Source organism: Melozone crissalis, unplaced genomic scaffold (assembly GCF_028551555.1).
Source record: "Melozone crissalis strain CALT ecotype California unplaced genomic scaffold, PUWL_Pcris_2 ptg000045l_1, whole genome shotgun sequence".
Lineage (NCBI taxonomy): Eukaryota > Metazoa > Chordata > Aves > Passeriformes > Passerellidae > Melozone > Melozone crissalis.
In genome coordinates, this window is record NW_026535823.1 from 16824742 (window position 1) to 16840667 (window position 15926).

At 39.6% G+C, this 15926-nt stretch overlaps 1 protein-coding gene across 1 annotated transcript in view; it reads right to left on the reverse strand.

Annotated features, from left to right (window-relative positions):
• BTBD8 (BTB domain containing 8) overlaps nucleotides 1-14785 on the reverse strand; it is a 31011-nt gene extending 16226 nt beyond the window's left edge. Inside the window, exons 1-9 of the mRNA XM_054285595.1 lie at nucleotides 14676-14785; nucleotides 14429-14599; nucleotides 9275-9525; nucleotides 8292-8409; nucleotides 5184-5273; nucleotides 2981-3061; nucleotides 1836-1932; nucleotides 1124-1212; nucleotides 817-919 (exon numbers count right to left, since the gene is read on the reverse strand). Of these exons, the coding sequence (XP_054141570.1) occupies nucleotides 817-919; nucleotides 1124-1212; nucleotides 1836-1932; nucleotides 2981-3061; nucleotides 5184-5273; nucleotides 8292-8409; nucleotides 9275-9525; nucleotides 14429-14599; nucleotides 14676-14785 (1110 nt within the window). The remainder of the gene's footprint in view (nucleotides 1-816; nucleotides 920-1123; nucleotides 1213-1835; nucleotides 1933-2980; nucleotides 3062-5183; nucleotides 5274-8291; nucleotides 8410-9274; nucleotides 9526-14428; nucleotides 14600-14675) is intronic.
• Between the last annotated feature and the right edge of the window lie 1141 nt (nucleotides 14786-15926).

Genomic DNA, 15926 nt, shown 5'->3' on the forward strand with positions numbered 1-15926 from the left:
TTTCAAATCAGTTACCTTAAGTCAGCTCTAAGCAGAGTTTTATACAGAAATACAATTAGAAAATACTTAAATTTAGGCAGGTCTAAATTGGAACAATGTAAGTAAGTGCTACAAAAAATGAAAGCTGAGCTTTGGGGGGGACCAGTGTAGTACTGTTATCTGAGAAGTAAAAGATAGGGATACCATACTGCTACTTTATTTTTGTAAAGTCAGCCCGCCTGTAAACAAATAACTTATGATCCCTGATAGCCAGGGACCACCTGAGGTCTGAAAAAAAATGAAATAAATTTTTTCCAAATTAGAATACAGGCAAAGATGAGAAGGCAATCACAAACGATGTATGCCACCACATAACACAGAAATTGATACAGTGATTTCCTGTTTCTCACTATGCAAATACATAATCAGAGAATGACAGGATGGCCTGGGTTGAAAGGGACCTTACAGGTCCTCTAATCCCAGCTTCCTGCTGTAGGCAGGGACACTTTCCACTAGACCAGGCTTCTCAGAGCCCCATCCAATCTGGCCTTGAACACTTTCATAATGTTGCATTATAATGTCACAGTTGCATTTCATAAACATATTTTCTATTACTATGGTGGACTTGGATGTCACTAGACTGTGTATCATGAAGCATAACAATGACATTTCACATCAAAATAGTTTTTAAAATTGTTATTTTAATTGGAACTTTTACATAGTATAAATGTACTACAGATTTAAGAAACTGTATTTATTATCTCCTAAATTACATTGTACAGCTAAATAAGGAAAAAATTCACATTGCTCTATTTTTCTACAAAGCATACTACTTACCAAAGAGTTAATCAACATAACAAGACAATTGTTCTGAAGTTCAGTAGGTAAATTGGCAAAGCTTTTCTCTGAAAAACATCTTGCAAAATGTTTTCCTACCCATCTGTTGAAAAGAGAGCCATTCTTAGGTAAGGAAGATGAAAAATGTTCTATCTTCACTTGTTAGCATAAGTGATACCTCTAAAGTATTGTGAAGAAAAAACATTTAAAATGTAGACATTTCGTATGCCAAAATAAACCCTATCTTGCAAAATAAAATAATTTCAACAGAAAGCAGATAAAAACAATTTTATTTTATTTTACTTACTTCATGCAAGCAGCATATAGGTTTTCCACTCCCAATGAATGAGCAATAGCCATGCATTCTAGTACAGGTTGCTGTTTGCCAGGAACAGGCTAGAGTTGTTAGAAAATTATCTCAGTTATTGTACATTTGATTTACAGAAACTATACAGAAATACAAAATCTTCAGTTCAAAGATTCAGAAGGAATGTCAGCTGCCATGGTATTTAATTTTGTTTGCCTTTATGCAGTCATCTATTTCCACATGTCAGTAAAGCAGAATTCAGCCTCATGAGCCTAATGTGCGGAAATGCTCAATTCTAAGCAGGTGTTTGTTTTAAAACCAATTTTAATTAAACAGACTTTATTTCTAAATACATGCCCATGAAACAAGATACGCAAATATATAGCATTTCCACATGGCCCCCAAGAGCAGTTACATTTACAGTAGCACATATTAAACTACCCTGAGTGTAATTTAGTACATTGAATTAATCATGTGGAATACTGCTTTTAATCAGCTGGGGTTTCCAAGTGTCTATAAATAGGTGATGATATCACAGGCCTTACTCCCACCACCTATCCCAGATTCACACCTGAGAACAGGGACCCTTGACTTCAGCCAGCACCTTGATCATGTAGTTCTTACATATCTTGTCACAATGACTTAGTGTTAAGCAATAGACTTGAAATTCTCAGGCTCTGTAGCTCACCAAGTAGCATGAGAAGTGACATACCTTTTGGAAAAAATTGCAGTAATCTCTTTTCAAAATGTAGATAGCTACTCCTTTTAGTCCATCCAGCCCATACATGTCTGCAATGCTCAACATGTGACTGAAGAGAAAGCAGTAGTGACAGGAATTAAAAATCCTTGTGATATATGAATTTTCCTAACAGAACAATTTACGTTCTAACTTTACCTCTTGGTTCAGTCAGAACTTTCTGCAGAAAGAGACTGATAACCAAGTGTTATATCAGTGCCAAAGAACAATCTTCAAAGCAGAAACATACATTGACCTAATAATAACCTCCCAGCCATGGAGTTCAGCCTGTATAAAAACAAGCCTCAGTCACTAGCTGAGACCTGTTTAGAAGACTCTCAGTTTCTCTATTTTAAGGACAGCAAATGAAAAAAATATTTGTGCCAGTGGGATTCTGGAATTTTGTAGGGTTTTCCCCCAAGATCACATAAAATGTTATTGATGACATTCTTAAAAAAAAAGAGTGAGCAAATTATTAATTATTTTATATAATAATCAATACCATAATTTTACTTTCTATATCAATTAATTAGCTAAACATTGGTATTGGGACACATTATAAACAATTCCATATTTTTAGGAAATGGTAGCATTTTTATGTTTAGTGGCAAGAGTTCATCACCTACTATATAAATGGTTACAGAGAATAATTCACAAATTTCAGATTTTACTTCACTAAAACAGGATTATACATAAAACAATGATTAAAAATGATCCCAGAAGAAAATGCCAACATTTACATTAGTTCCTATATATCATCATTCATGGATCTAAGACTAATTCACCTTTTCATCACCTTGAGAGATTATTCAAAAATAAATTAAAAATATTAACTATTATGTACTATCACACATTGTATATATATGTCTGAAAACTAAAAGGAAGGTACAGGCCAATTGGGTATCATTTTGGTATAAAACATCATCCTGTTTTTCACTCTCCTCATAGAGTATTCCAGAACCAGCTGGCACACCTTTTCCAGTAGCTGTCAAATAAATAAGATTTCTTCAACAGCTTTTTTTTTTTTTGAGTCTTCCTTTTGATTTTTAACTGAGAAAATACAGAACAATCAAACGAGCACAAACTAAAATTAAAAAAGAATAATAAAATTTGACATATACCCAACATCAACTTCGTCCGGGAAGTCCAAAGTAGCTCCATATATAGAATGCAAGACAACATTCATTTCTGCATGGCTTATGCTGCAAAAAAGAATGAAAAAAATACAAATGAAGACATGCCCATAATAACATGCATCACATTTCTTAGCCAAAGGAAGTTGGCAAAAAAGCTGATACATCATCCAGCTGCTCTGTGAATGGAAGGCAAATGATCAGATAAAATTAAAGCAATAAGATTTTGCAATACAGAAGTATCTAAATGGACTACACTTGGGGTGAATTTAGCGACTCAATAGATTTGCTGAAACTTTCTAACACTTCTGATCTTTAAAAATAAGCAATAAACAGACTAATACTAATAACTATACTATTTACACTGATAATATAGAAGGATTTTTTCATCATTGCTAAGCTCTTTACCAGCAATAAATCAACTATTAAGTAACTATATATTTTAAAATTTTTTATTATAAGTACTCTAAGTCTTTATTTTATTATATATTTTTGTTCATGCAACACTAAAATATATATTTAGTAGTTTTATTACAATGCTAAGTAGAAATGTTCCTCAGAGTATTTAGTGTTTATTCAGATTAAGAAAGCTGGCAGACCTGCACAGCAGTGTTTGCATCCTTTCACAGTCCCAGCATCCTAATGCAGAAAGGCACAGAATGCCTCAATGACGGACACGATCTGAACAACACTTTCTTGTACTTGTGCACATACATTTTTGTGTGGAGTCTTCAGGACTCACAAGTGCTGTGTGCATTGGTGTAAATGGAATATTCATGCAGAACTAAGACCCTTTAAAACGTCAGACATGTTGAAGCAATTGACATGAGTGACTAAAAGCAAAAGGAAAAGAACCCAGCGCTGCAAACGCAAAGAAGCAAAATCAGCACAGCTGTCTCCCTGTATAGCAGCACACACAACAGCCATAAAGGCAGCGAGGAGGAGTTTCCCCACAGCCTTGACAGCTGTTACCTTAAGCAAAATTTTCATTATTTCAGAGTAAGCCATATGTACTTCATTTATAAGTGTTGTAGAAAACAGCACAGAAACCAGCACTAAGCAGAAAAGTGAACTGAAAAAGGTAAAATTATGCATATGACTCATAATAACAGAAATTATGAGACATTGGCATGAGAACAGTCTCATATAAGGATTCAGTACTTCTCCAGAGAATGCCTCTACTGAAAAATAAGGATAAAATTTCTTAACCACAGAGAAATCAATTACAGAGAGGTAAGTGCAAACACCAGAGTAATTGGTGACTATCAGCCTCTAAAACACCATAAAAATGAAGGAATAAATTAAATTGCAAATATATTGCTTTATAAGGATTTGGAATTATAACCAAATCAACACATAACCTTTATGATGTTGCAGCAGCATTATTACACTGCCAGGAAACTAAATGAACATTTAAGAAAGTATCACTTGGCCAAGAGATTTTATATTAACACAAAGCAGTTACATTTTGCAGCACTGTAAGGTACACAAATCTTTCTGAAGAAAACTGAGTCAACCAACATCATGCCTGAACAAAAAAGCTAACACGTAAATGGATCAGTACTCCTCTGCTTTTAAAGGAAATTGAATGTATTTCAATAGAGTTTTCTGATACTGAAAAGAACTCTAACCTAACTACTGAAAAGAACAGTCCCCAGCTTATCTGTGAAGTCTTAAGTATTCATCCTGCAGTGACAGCTCCATTATTCTCATGCAGAAAGCCATGGTGAACAAGCCCACTAGATAAAATTGCTTTAGTGTATGCTGCTGAAATATTATAATTAAACACTACTTAGAAAATGTTATTTATCTTTACATAGTAAATATACTTATTGTACAAATAAGTAGGAAAATACATTGTTCAGACACATTTCGTGACATGTACAACAAGAAGTGAAAAAAAAAATTTCAAGAAGATTGTGAATATTAAAACATACTCTACACAAAAGGATTAATGCCCTTCTGCTGATGAAAAAGACTTTTCTGAATCATCTGACAATATTAACAAATACACTACACGCAGAGTTTCATCCTGAAGTCAAAACAGTACTCAGGAAATGTATCAGGCTGGAGAAAAGTGTCAAGGCATATTAATCTTCAGCGCTCTGTTCACAGCACAGTTGTTACATATTTGCAGCAATTGTAAATTGCCTACCTTTGCTCCCACACGACTTGCAGAGACAACACTTACCCTTGAAGAGTGATGTGCTCTTGAGAGCTCTCAGCCCAACTTCCACTCAGCATGGCAGCAAAGTAACTAGATCTGGCACATAAAATGGCCCTGAGAGAGAAAAAGTAAACATTATTCCAGTACATACAAATATTCATGATGAGACTCTTTGATAACATTGACTTAAATCTTTGCCCTTTATGCATTAAGGTGTCAGCTGTGTACTGCATGCCTTTTCTCCCAGTATGTTTGGAATTTCAAAATATGCTACAGAAAAAACCAAACAGTACTCTATAAATTTTTCAGTTAAAGCTTGATTTTAGTATGACTTTGAGATTCACACAGAGGAAATCTATTACCACAAGCATCTTCCTTTTATATAAAATTTCACATTTATTTATCCTGCTTTATTTACCAAATCAGAGTAAATAACAGTTATTAAATAAAGTAAATAAATAGTTTATACAGCCTCATTATAAATAATTATATCCTGAACATCTTAAATTCTTCTATTACAAAATGTGTATTTATCAAAATGATAAGTATGTAATGTCATGTATTCAGAATTTTCTACCCACCAAATTCAAACAAAACTTGCTATTAGCACATGCTGGGACAATAAGATGTGTTTTAACAACAAGAGCTGTCAGCTACTTCTGTTCACACTTAGTTCCCTTCTATATTTAAAAGGCCTATAACTGGCCATAACAGGGCTAATTCAGTTTACTACTACATCCATAAAAGAGAATAAAGAAACCCCAGAGCCGCAGTCTGTGTAGCTCAGTATCTCTATCAGTATCAGTCTTCCAAATAACAGGTCAGAAGACCTTTGCAGCAGGGCTCTTAAGGTGGAAGTGCAGTGGCAGAGAGGAAGACAAGATAGTGGATGAAGACTGCTTTGTGATTTCAGTTTTCCATATCCACACCAGTTACAGTGTTAGCCTTTATGTACCTTATCAGGCTTACTACAGCCACAGATAATATTCTCATACATAGAATTTTTTCATTACACTTTTTAAGCCTCCTATTATTTCTAAAATTAGCTTATGTCATGTATTTCCTGTGGCAGAAAAAGCAAAACGTTATACTAGGCTTGAGAATCCTTTCTGTTACATGTATTTGTCTCTTAAAATGTTTCTGAGCACTCTCATTTTGCGTAGGAAGAAGCATGAAGAAGACTATTTATGGTCTCTTTTACAGTCATTTTATATTCTGTATTCTCTCATCTCTCCTCCCTCCTCCTGCTTCAGAAGTCTCAATACTTTAAATTAGAAACTTCTCGCACATTCCTCCTGTGAGTCATCCAGCAAAAATAATAACAACAAAGCTTTTACTGAAGGCTTCATATCTTCGTGAAATACATCCACATGTAAATGGGTATTACATCCTAACCTGAAGTGCATGAAATTCTGGGTACACATACACAATCTTTTTTTTATAAGATACAATAACAGTTTCATAGAGATATGGAATACACTTATCTCCAGTTTTTTTATTCTGTTAAAAATAAATTTTAGTAATGAACAGTGATCAGTCAACTTCAAGGGCATAATTAGAATTGTTATTTCAAAACTCATTTTAAGTAAGACAGGTACTCAGCAGAATATGGACAAATATGCAGTACCTAAATTTAAATTTTATCAGCATATATTTATAAAAAATATGGAGATACTAAGTTATTTTGAAATAAATTTATCTGTGCTTTCCCACAGTGATGGTTGGTGCCAGTTTTATTACCAACCAAATCTGACTTGCTTCATGCAGAGCTCTGTAAGAAAGCAACACTAGGAAGACATAAACCAGCAACACTGAAGTCTATTGGAAGTTGACAGAACTTCATGAGAAGGTAATGAATACTGACACAAGTGGTGGGAGATTCTGGGGGCCTACTCTGTCTCCTGTTTGAGAACTTAAAAAAAAAACCCTTTACAGTAAGTAAATCATTGTGGTGCTTTTGCCACAATGAAATTCAAAGTTCCATTGCCCTTATTAGCTCCTACTGTTCACATGACCCAGTGCTAAAACGAGCTCAAGTCCTCTGCCTGTTTCAGAACATCCTTGTTTTCTCTATGATTTACTGCTGTATCTTCTGATGCTAGTTAAACTAGATACATAGCTCCAGGCAGTAAGTGGCCTAAATTAAAGCACTGCTGATAGAAGCTCTTTGTTGCAGTATTTTTTCTGCATTAAAGCATTTGTTTTTCAAACTTACGTATCTGAGAACATATAATGTAGACCAGAAGAAACAAACATTCTTTACTACACTTCATTCTGAAAATGTAGCACGTATCCAAATACCCACACAATTGTGATATACCTTCTCTAAAGATACTGTAATGTCAGTAACAAACTGTCCCTCCAGTTTTGTGTTGAGAAAGTACTAAAAGTAATATGGAGGGTTTTTATAGTCCCTCTCAGTTACTTTATATACTCAAAGGGAACAAAATACAGGCTGTCTAGTTTGCTATCTCAAATGTAAACAGACTTATATCAAAGCTACAAGGAATGGTACTGACACTTTAATTTGCTTTCCCAAGCCACAGGAGTACAATAAGCCAAAGTTCTTAAACGGTCTTGGACTTTCAATCTAGGAAAGGCTCCTGACAATCTTTACATCTACATAACTGAAGTAATGAAAGTAAAACCAGATTTTGTATGCACTGATTCTGAAGAGCCAAAACAAAAATTACTGCTCCAGAAATTTTCTGCCTATATGGAAATTTTATTCAGCATTAGTAACTGAATAGTTTATTAGTAGATTTTTGTTTTCTTTACAGATCACAGTGTTTTAAAAATATTTTGTTATTCATATATATATATATATATATATATTATATAGTTAGGAAAAAAATCTACAAGTATTTCCATAAGTATTTGCTCAATATATGAGATTACAGTGGCAATCTTAAAACTGCTAAAAGCACAGTTGTTTTCAAAATAGTGGCAGTTGATGATAAATTATATTCATTAATATCAAAGTACAGCCACTCCACACATAAGACCTAAAACCTGTAACAGTTCACAGCTACAGAACAGCACCAGCAAAAGCTTCTTAGAGATAACAGTAATAGCAGCATTTTATACCAGATGGTTATTGATTGAAAAACTCTACTGTAAATACTTATGTACCTGTGAGCTTGAAAAGTTTTGCCTTCTACGCAAATATTAATATCTGGGCAACAGCACTTCTTGTAGAGCATCAATAAGTCTTCTCCTAATACAGATGCAGTTTCTACTTTGGAATCACCTGCATATAGGAGGAAAAAGCTGTTTTCACTTGGTCAGGTGTACAAGAGGCTATTGACAGTGCACAGACAAAATATTTGAAAAGAATCTGACCTAATTAAATTTTTTCTTATAGCATATTCAAGCTTTTCCCTGAAAAGTTCTCCAAACATCACTTTTTACTTCTTATTTTGATTTATCAGAAACTTGACGACCAATGCTCCCTATTTGGTATCTACAGAAGAGCTACAGTTTCTCTTTCATAAGATCATGCACCCAGTTCATTCTTTTCTGCAGAGGTCTGGCACCTCTGCACTGAAGAAGAGCAGCCCCTGAGGAGGTCTGGGGAGATGCAGTGCCACAGGTCCCACCTGAACAGATGTGCTGCTCGAGCCCTGGCACTGACACAGCTGGAGCAGCCAGCACCTCTGGGGAAGATGCAGTTAAACACTTCCTTGTATGATTTCATTCAGAGCTGTAGTATGGAAGATTCTGAAAGGTTCCAGAACCCTCCTAAAACAGCAGTGGAACCAGTGCAATTTGCTAGGAAAGGACAACAAGGGAGATATTCTGCTGTGTAGAAGTGCCACATGGTGAAGAGTGGAGCTCACTGTATTCCAGGGAAAAGACAGGACATGGTGATGGCCATGCCTGGTGCCTGGCAATTCCAGATTTATTACACCACACACAGGCTTGGAACTGTGCTTGCCTAACTTCTGCAGCAATTCATTTCTTCAAAGTGTGAGATCATGAGGTGGACCACAGAAAAGAATATCCAGCTGTGCTGTAACAATAGTTTTAATTTTGCCTGCATTTTTACAAGTGTAGAACTATTTGAACAATTATTTAAAAGACAAAAAGAGAAAAAAGTGCAATTCCAAACCTACCTGCAGCAGCTTTGTCACTTTCTGCATCAATGACAGCTTCTGGAATTTCTTCCTCAATACCAACCAAACAAACAACTCCTTTCTGCACAGCTCCACTTGGAGTAGTCTGATCAACTGGTGTTCTTTTGCTTTGTCCAAGACAATTTATATTTTGTTGAATGTTATGAAGAGTAGTAGTGTTGCTTTCTTGTATTATTGTCATAAACAGCTCCTCAATTTCTTTAAGATTTATATCAGATGAATATAGAATCCTAGAATATGACACTGATTTTTACTCTCATGATTTTTCAATTGAAGAAAACAAATTAAAAAATTACATTTTTAATCTAACAAAATTCATGACCAGAAAACAAAGAATTGGACTCTCTTGTGCTTAAAAAACCCAACCTTTATAAAAATGTATCTCTGGAAAACTTATTTCTGCAATTGCTTGAAAAGCATAAACAAGCACCACAAAATACCAAAACCATCTAACATCAAGATTACAGTAAAAAAATCATAAAAAATGTATAGAGATAGAAATGAATTGGAGAAATAAATTTCAATCTCAAAGGAAGCACTTAAAGCACAAAAATTTGCAGTTAAGATTACCCAAAAACTTTCACTTTGCCTATCTAGTAATTCCAGCTTCCCACTTTCCCATCTGTTTCACCAGCTTATTTTTGGCTCAGGATCTGGAAAGGCTAACAAAGCCTGCAGTCTGTGACTGCAGAGATCTCACATTTATAGAAACATACTGCAAGCCAGCACAGACAACACGTCTTATCCTTGGTTTCATACCATCTAGATGAAGTTAGCAAAGTTTAACAGAAGAGCTACAGTTCCTTTGGATGCAGCAGAAATATCCAGAGATCTGCTTTAGTCACTCACTCCATGGCAAAGCGGCTTTTTTGTTAATACTCAGATAACAGTAATTTGAGTGTGTTATTTGAACACTGTACTCTGACAGGGCAGAGAAAACATATAAAGAAATCATCTTCATTCTTGAGTCCTGTATTTAAAGGATTGAGATAGGCAGCATTTTTTTGGTCTATGTGATACAGGTCCTCACCAGGAGAGAAGAAGAAATAAGAATGTAGGGAATAAGAACGTTAATATTTTGTTTAATTTTGAAAGCACGCATCAGGAAAGGATGCAACAGGAAGAATAAGATTTCACATGGAAAGAGTAAGATCAGTGGACCCTTTTCACATGGGATTTTAAGGTTGTTGTGTATCTATGTGCTTTCAGGACTCCTAACTTATGAACTGACCATCTATTGCTTTTCAGATATAAAGTGCTTCCCAACCTAGCACAATAATAGCAAAGGGGAAAGACAATTAAAAACATCTGTACTGCTGATTCCCTTATGCCCAGGGAAAAGAACAGTTGTGCCAAAAAAATCCACCTGCAAGCACCACAAAAAGCCCTTTATGCAGCTCATTTGTTTTCAAGTTCCATGAATCGGTCACTCAGAGAAGATACTCCTTGCATGATAAGGTACACCTCATCAAATAAAAGGGAAGGACCATATCAGAACAGTCTGTATAAACTACAAAATTCCAAGAATATGTGAGGCAGGGCTATTCTTCTGAAATAGAGCAGTCTGCAACCATAACTCCCTAGGGGCAATACACAAGCATAGATATTAACGGTACAATTGCTGAGGTGTAAACAAAGGAATTCAGTACACATATGCATAACTCAGGTTTGTTTCCTCTAAAACACCCATTGTCCAATGGAGACTATGGCAATCCAGCAACTGGGAAAAAGAAACTCAGAGACAATTTATTTGGAGAAGTATTTTCCTTTTCACTACTTTATAATCCCGTGTTATCCAGTGGAACTCTAACTGGGAACTGTATTTAAAGAACAAATATTCACAAACATTCTATTTGGCATAACTTGTTTATGAAAATCTCACATGGAAGAGAATATCATGGTAGAAATAGTGCTAATCCACCACTTCTGTAGTGTCAGTATGATGCTGTGTAATTTTAACAGGTACCCCACCTTACAGCTTGAGGTTTTTTCCCTGTACACAGAAAAGAATCTGATAGACATGAGCAACAGTGAGTTTGCAAGAGGTGTGGCTAGGTGGCAGATGAAACAGGAACAGGGTATCTGTTGTATTCATAGCAGTTACTATAGCTGGAGATTTTTTATACAAATGAAAGGTGTGCATACACAGACTCTACGGAAAGAAGTTATTGCCATCATGCTGTCTAGAGGTTACCTTCTAAAAGGTTTCTGCCTGCACCTAAACAAGATGTAGCATCCTTGTCCTGCCTGGTACAGAATTCTGCAAGCATAACATGGTCAAAGGCTTGGCTGGTCTTTAAATCAACTGATGGTATTGCAAACTAACCCCTGTGGCAGTAACTGTCACAATGACAATCGTATTCCTTTGTATTTGATTGCTTTTTAACTGGATCTCACTGTCATTAGGTCCTTCTCTGTCCTTCCTTGTATTAGACCCTCTAACAGAAATATTAAGAGATAATATCTAGATTTTTATTGCTAAAGCAGTATTTTGTCCAACTGCAAGAGAAAATAAAAAGCAGTTTGCCTCTCAGCAGACAAGACAGTAATGATCTGTGACAGACAGCCATCCTTCAGGGATGCTGAGTTTCTCTTCTTGAGGCACACTGCAGAACCCTGCCTAGGCAAGCATCTCCAGCCATCAATGTACTTGCAACTGCTGACGTTTTTCTAGTTGTGTCCTTAAGAATGGCAGAAGGCTATTGGAGGGCAGAGTGAATATTGCATTAATTTCACCTGGGACAAATGTAGCATGCATAGTGTCTTCTGGGAACCAGAAGTTTCTTCCTGGTGTCCTCAGATTATGCAAGCGTACAGAAGGAAACAAAGCACTGCTTAGTTGCTCACCTACTTCGTGCTGAGGCTATGCAGAAAGATCAGCATGAAGTTTACTATGTCCTGTCTCCTGCCCCAAACAAGAGGGAAGAGGAGCTGCACAGCCTTCAGCACCCAAGTGACACATGGCCCACTTCAAGTCTCCTGATGAAGGGAGACAGAGGCCCACAGGAAGCGTGCCTCACTGAGAGGCAGGCCAGATATAGCTCGTGAGAAAATAAAGTCCCCAAATCCCCATGGAAAGATAAGTCTTACTTGGGAAAATAAAAGCAATAAAAAAAGCTGAATACAAACAGGAAAAGGAATGAGATTTTGTTATAGCTTTGATGAACTCTGCAATACTGTTACTAGTATTCTCCTTCTCCATATATACAAGAAACCAGAACTTTCGTAGAAGAAATAACTTTCTCTCAGGAGCTCAGCTGCAGCTACAGGTCTCTGTTACAACTCATCATGGCAGTTTACATGCTCCAAGAACCAGGCTGGCTTCCAGTACAACTAAAGCTCCAATTTAAGGCACTGTTTTGCACCTATGAAGATCTAATTAATTTGCATCTTAACAGCGAGAAACCCCTGAGATTCAGCAGCCACTGATATTACTTGATCACCTGAACAATGGATTAGGCTCTTTTCAACCAATCCTTTCTTTGGTCCAAATGAGTTCAAACTTCAGTGCATTCTGTAAGCATCAATCTCCACAGAATGTGCTAGGTTAGAGGACTCAAAAGGTGAAGTACCAAACAGCACTGAAAACTAAGTTAAGAAAAAGCATTTATCTTGCAAAGCACACTTCATACACAGCTTAGAACATATGGGGAGCTCATTTGAAGATTCTAAACTCACCGTGAAAAGACACAAGGTTTACAATTAGTTGAGCTGAGTTTAAAGATGTTTTCCAATACCATGCTTTTTGGAGAACATGCAGAACTTCCTTGCCTTAGAGCAAACCCAAACAAAACTGAAAGCAAGTATCAGTGACATATGAAGTGCTTACCATTAGGAATACAAGCCCCTGATATAACAGTATATAAATAATTATTCAGAATAATTGTTTCAAAATTAATTTCATTTCATTTTTTAAATTGCATTCTCCTACTTCTCTATGAAATTCTTCTGTAACACCACTTAGATGAATGTGAAAGAAATTAATGGCATCACAGTAACAATGAAATCAGGAAAAACACAAGACAAAACCCATGCTGTTTTGTTTCTTACCACTTGTTTTGCTAATTCTCCTGCCACGCTGTGGCAGTAACCCAACAAATGCCTGGTAATCAAGCTACTCCACTGCAAGGATTCTATGTTTCAGATATTACTCTGGGCTCAAAGTTTTCTTTCATAATTAGGCTGTGTTTCAAGGACTAAACTTTAAACTGCAACACTATCACGTTGCTGTTGGTAACAATCTCAGGAGCCTGCAAGTACGTACATTTTCTAGGCACATCCTGAATTCATGTGAAATCCCAGAATGATTTCTTTCCACCGCTTTGCTCCTGGTGCATTCCTGTAAGTGCCGATCAGCTCTAACACCAACTCTTTTTTAGGGAAAGTAGGTGGCAATACCAGCGCTTTGTTACAGAAAAGCAGTTCTTTGAAAAAGGGATTAGAGAAATTTACAAGAAGGAGGATTGCAAGGTCTGGTGGCAGCACCAGCCAACACCCCTCATGAAACTCACCTAAGGTTTGGAGCAAGACATGAGAGATGTTGCATATGTGGCACTGGGAAAATAGCTGGCAGTGCAAGAACTCGCTGGCCCTTGCACTAGTCCCTGGGGATCAGCCAGCCCACACATCTCCCTCTGGGATCCCAGCCTGCACCAAAGCTAGGCTGTGTTTGGCCTGTGGTTCACTAGGACTTGAGAGATGAGTTTTGAATTTAATGCATTTTCATCCAACTTGCTGAAGTTCTCCTCGATTCCTATATCCATAACTTTTTCAAATATGAGCTGAGAGTTGGTTTTATTTGCAGTTTTCATCTGGGACTCTTCCTGGAAAGGGTTTTAGTAGGCACAGACAATCTTAAAGGACTTTTGCTGGTTTTTCCTCTTTTTCTATTACAAGTCCCTTATATACAACACAAAAGCACGCTAAGGTGGAGAGTACAGCCATGTGCTATCAGCAGAAGGGCAAAGGCAGAGGAAAAGAAGAAGTTACAGAAAGTCCTCTGCAAACTCTGCAGGAAGGCTGCGAAAGTACTGCCTTGAATGGGAAAAACTTTAAAACAGGTGCTGGGACTAGGAGAAAAGGAAGCGGTGATGCCGAGCCAGCCCATCGATCCCGCCGCGGCCGCGCACTCACCGCAGCAATTCCCGTAACTCCGCGGGTTCCAGGCCGTGCAGCCGCAGCTGCCTCCCCACCAGACGTTCGCAGAGCAGCGGCGCCCGCGCTAGCAGCACCGCCCGGTGCACCCGCACCTCCTCGTCGCCCACTTGGAAGGTCACGTCGGAGTGGGTCCCCTCCGCCAGCAGCCTGCGGGACGGCACCGTTACCGCGTGTCCCCGCCCCGCCCGGCGCCGCCCCGGCTCGGCCGCCGCCCCGCGCCCACCTGTCGAGGTCCTGCCGGAGCTGCTCGGCCAGCGCCTCCTTCAGCCGCTGCCGCTCCGCCGCCGCCGGGCCGGGGCCCTTCGGCGCTGCGCCGCCGCCGCAGCGCGCCATGTGCCGGCCGCCCCTCCGCCCCGCGCCCGGCACGGCGACAGACACCGGACAGTCGGTGCCTTGGCGGCGGGCCGCCGCACTGACGGAGAGCACCGGGACGGCGCTCGGGGCGCGGACAGTAACCGGCCACGGAGCGGGAGTGCCGCGGGACTTGCGCCGTGCGGGACGCGGCTCCTTCCCCGCGCCGCTCGCGGGGCGGGGCCAGCAGGAGCCTCCACCAATGAGAGCCAGTGTTGCCAGCCTGGCCCCGCCCCCAGCAGGGAACGCGAGGGGAGGGTGGGGCCTCCCCGCTGGGGGCGGGGCCTCACTGATGGAGCGGTGCCTCAGCCGGCCGAGGGCGGGTGCCGCCGGGAGTGCGCCCCCTACCGGCCGCCGCTCCGCCCCACACGCGAGGGTCGCTCCCGCACGCCAGAACAGCTCCCGCACACGTGAGCCGTTCCTACCGCGGAGCGCTCCCGTACTTGAGGGCCGTTCTCGCATTCGAGGGCCGTTCTCGCACTCGAGGACCGCTCTCGTACTCGAGGGCCGTTCTCGCACCCGAAGGCCTTTCCCGCCGAGTCCCCCGAGCGCAGCGCCCTCGTGTGAGGGGCCCGGCGTTCGGCTGCCGCCCCTGCCGTGTGCACCTGCCGCGGGGAAGGAAGCGGGGCGGGCTGCGGTTTCCGAGCAGCCGGTGCTCTGCAGGACAATCCCAGACTGTCTTGCCAAAGCAAAACTGCTGCACAGGCGATAGAAGTCTCTCTGGGCCACCTCCTGAGACAAGGGAGAGCCTTTCCAACTTCACAGTGTAAGTAAGAGAAACACATAACCATTTATGTTCATAAGTGCTGAAAGTATTCAGGGAAAATGCTAGAAAGGCAGGTACCAGTGGTGGATGGAAAGGAGCAAATATAACACCACTGTCATAATCCTGAGGAGACTCTGCTGGGATTTGGTGACGAGAGCAGGTCTCCAGCCATGAGCTAGCGCTGGGCAGGCAGCACCGCTTGGTCCGTCCTGGCGAGGGTTACTCTGAGGGTTACACTGCGCCCACACCGAGTGGGACACAGTGGCTCCAAAGGGATGATACACTTGGCAGTGGGGGATGTGTTGGGACTCCCCAGCATGTCCCAGCTCTGTTCTACTTTAGTGTGGACAGTTGTTC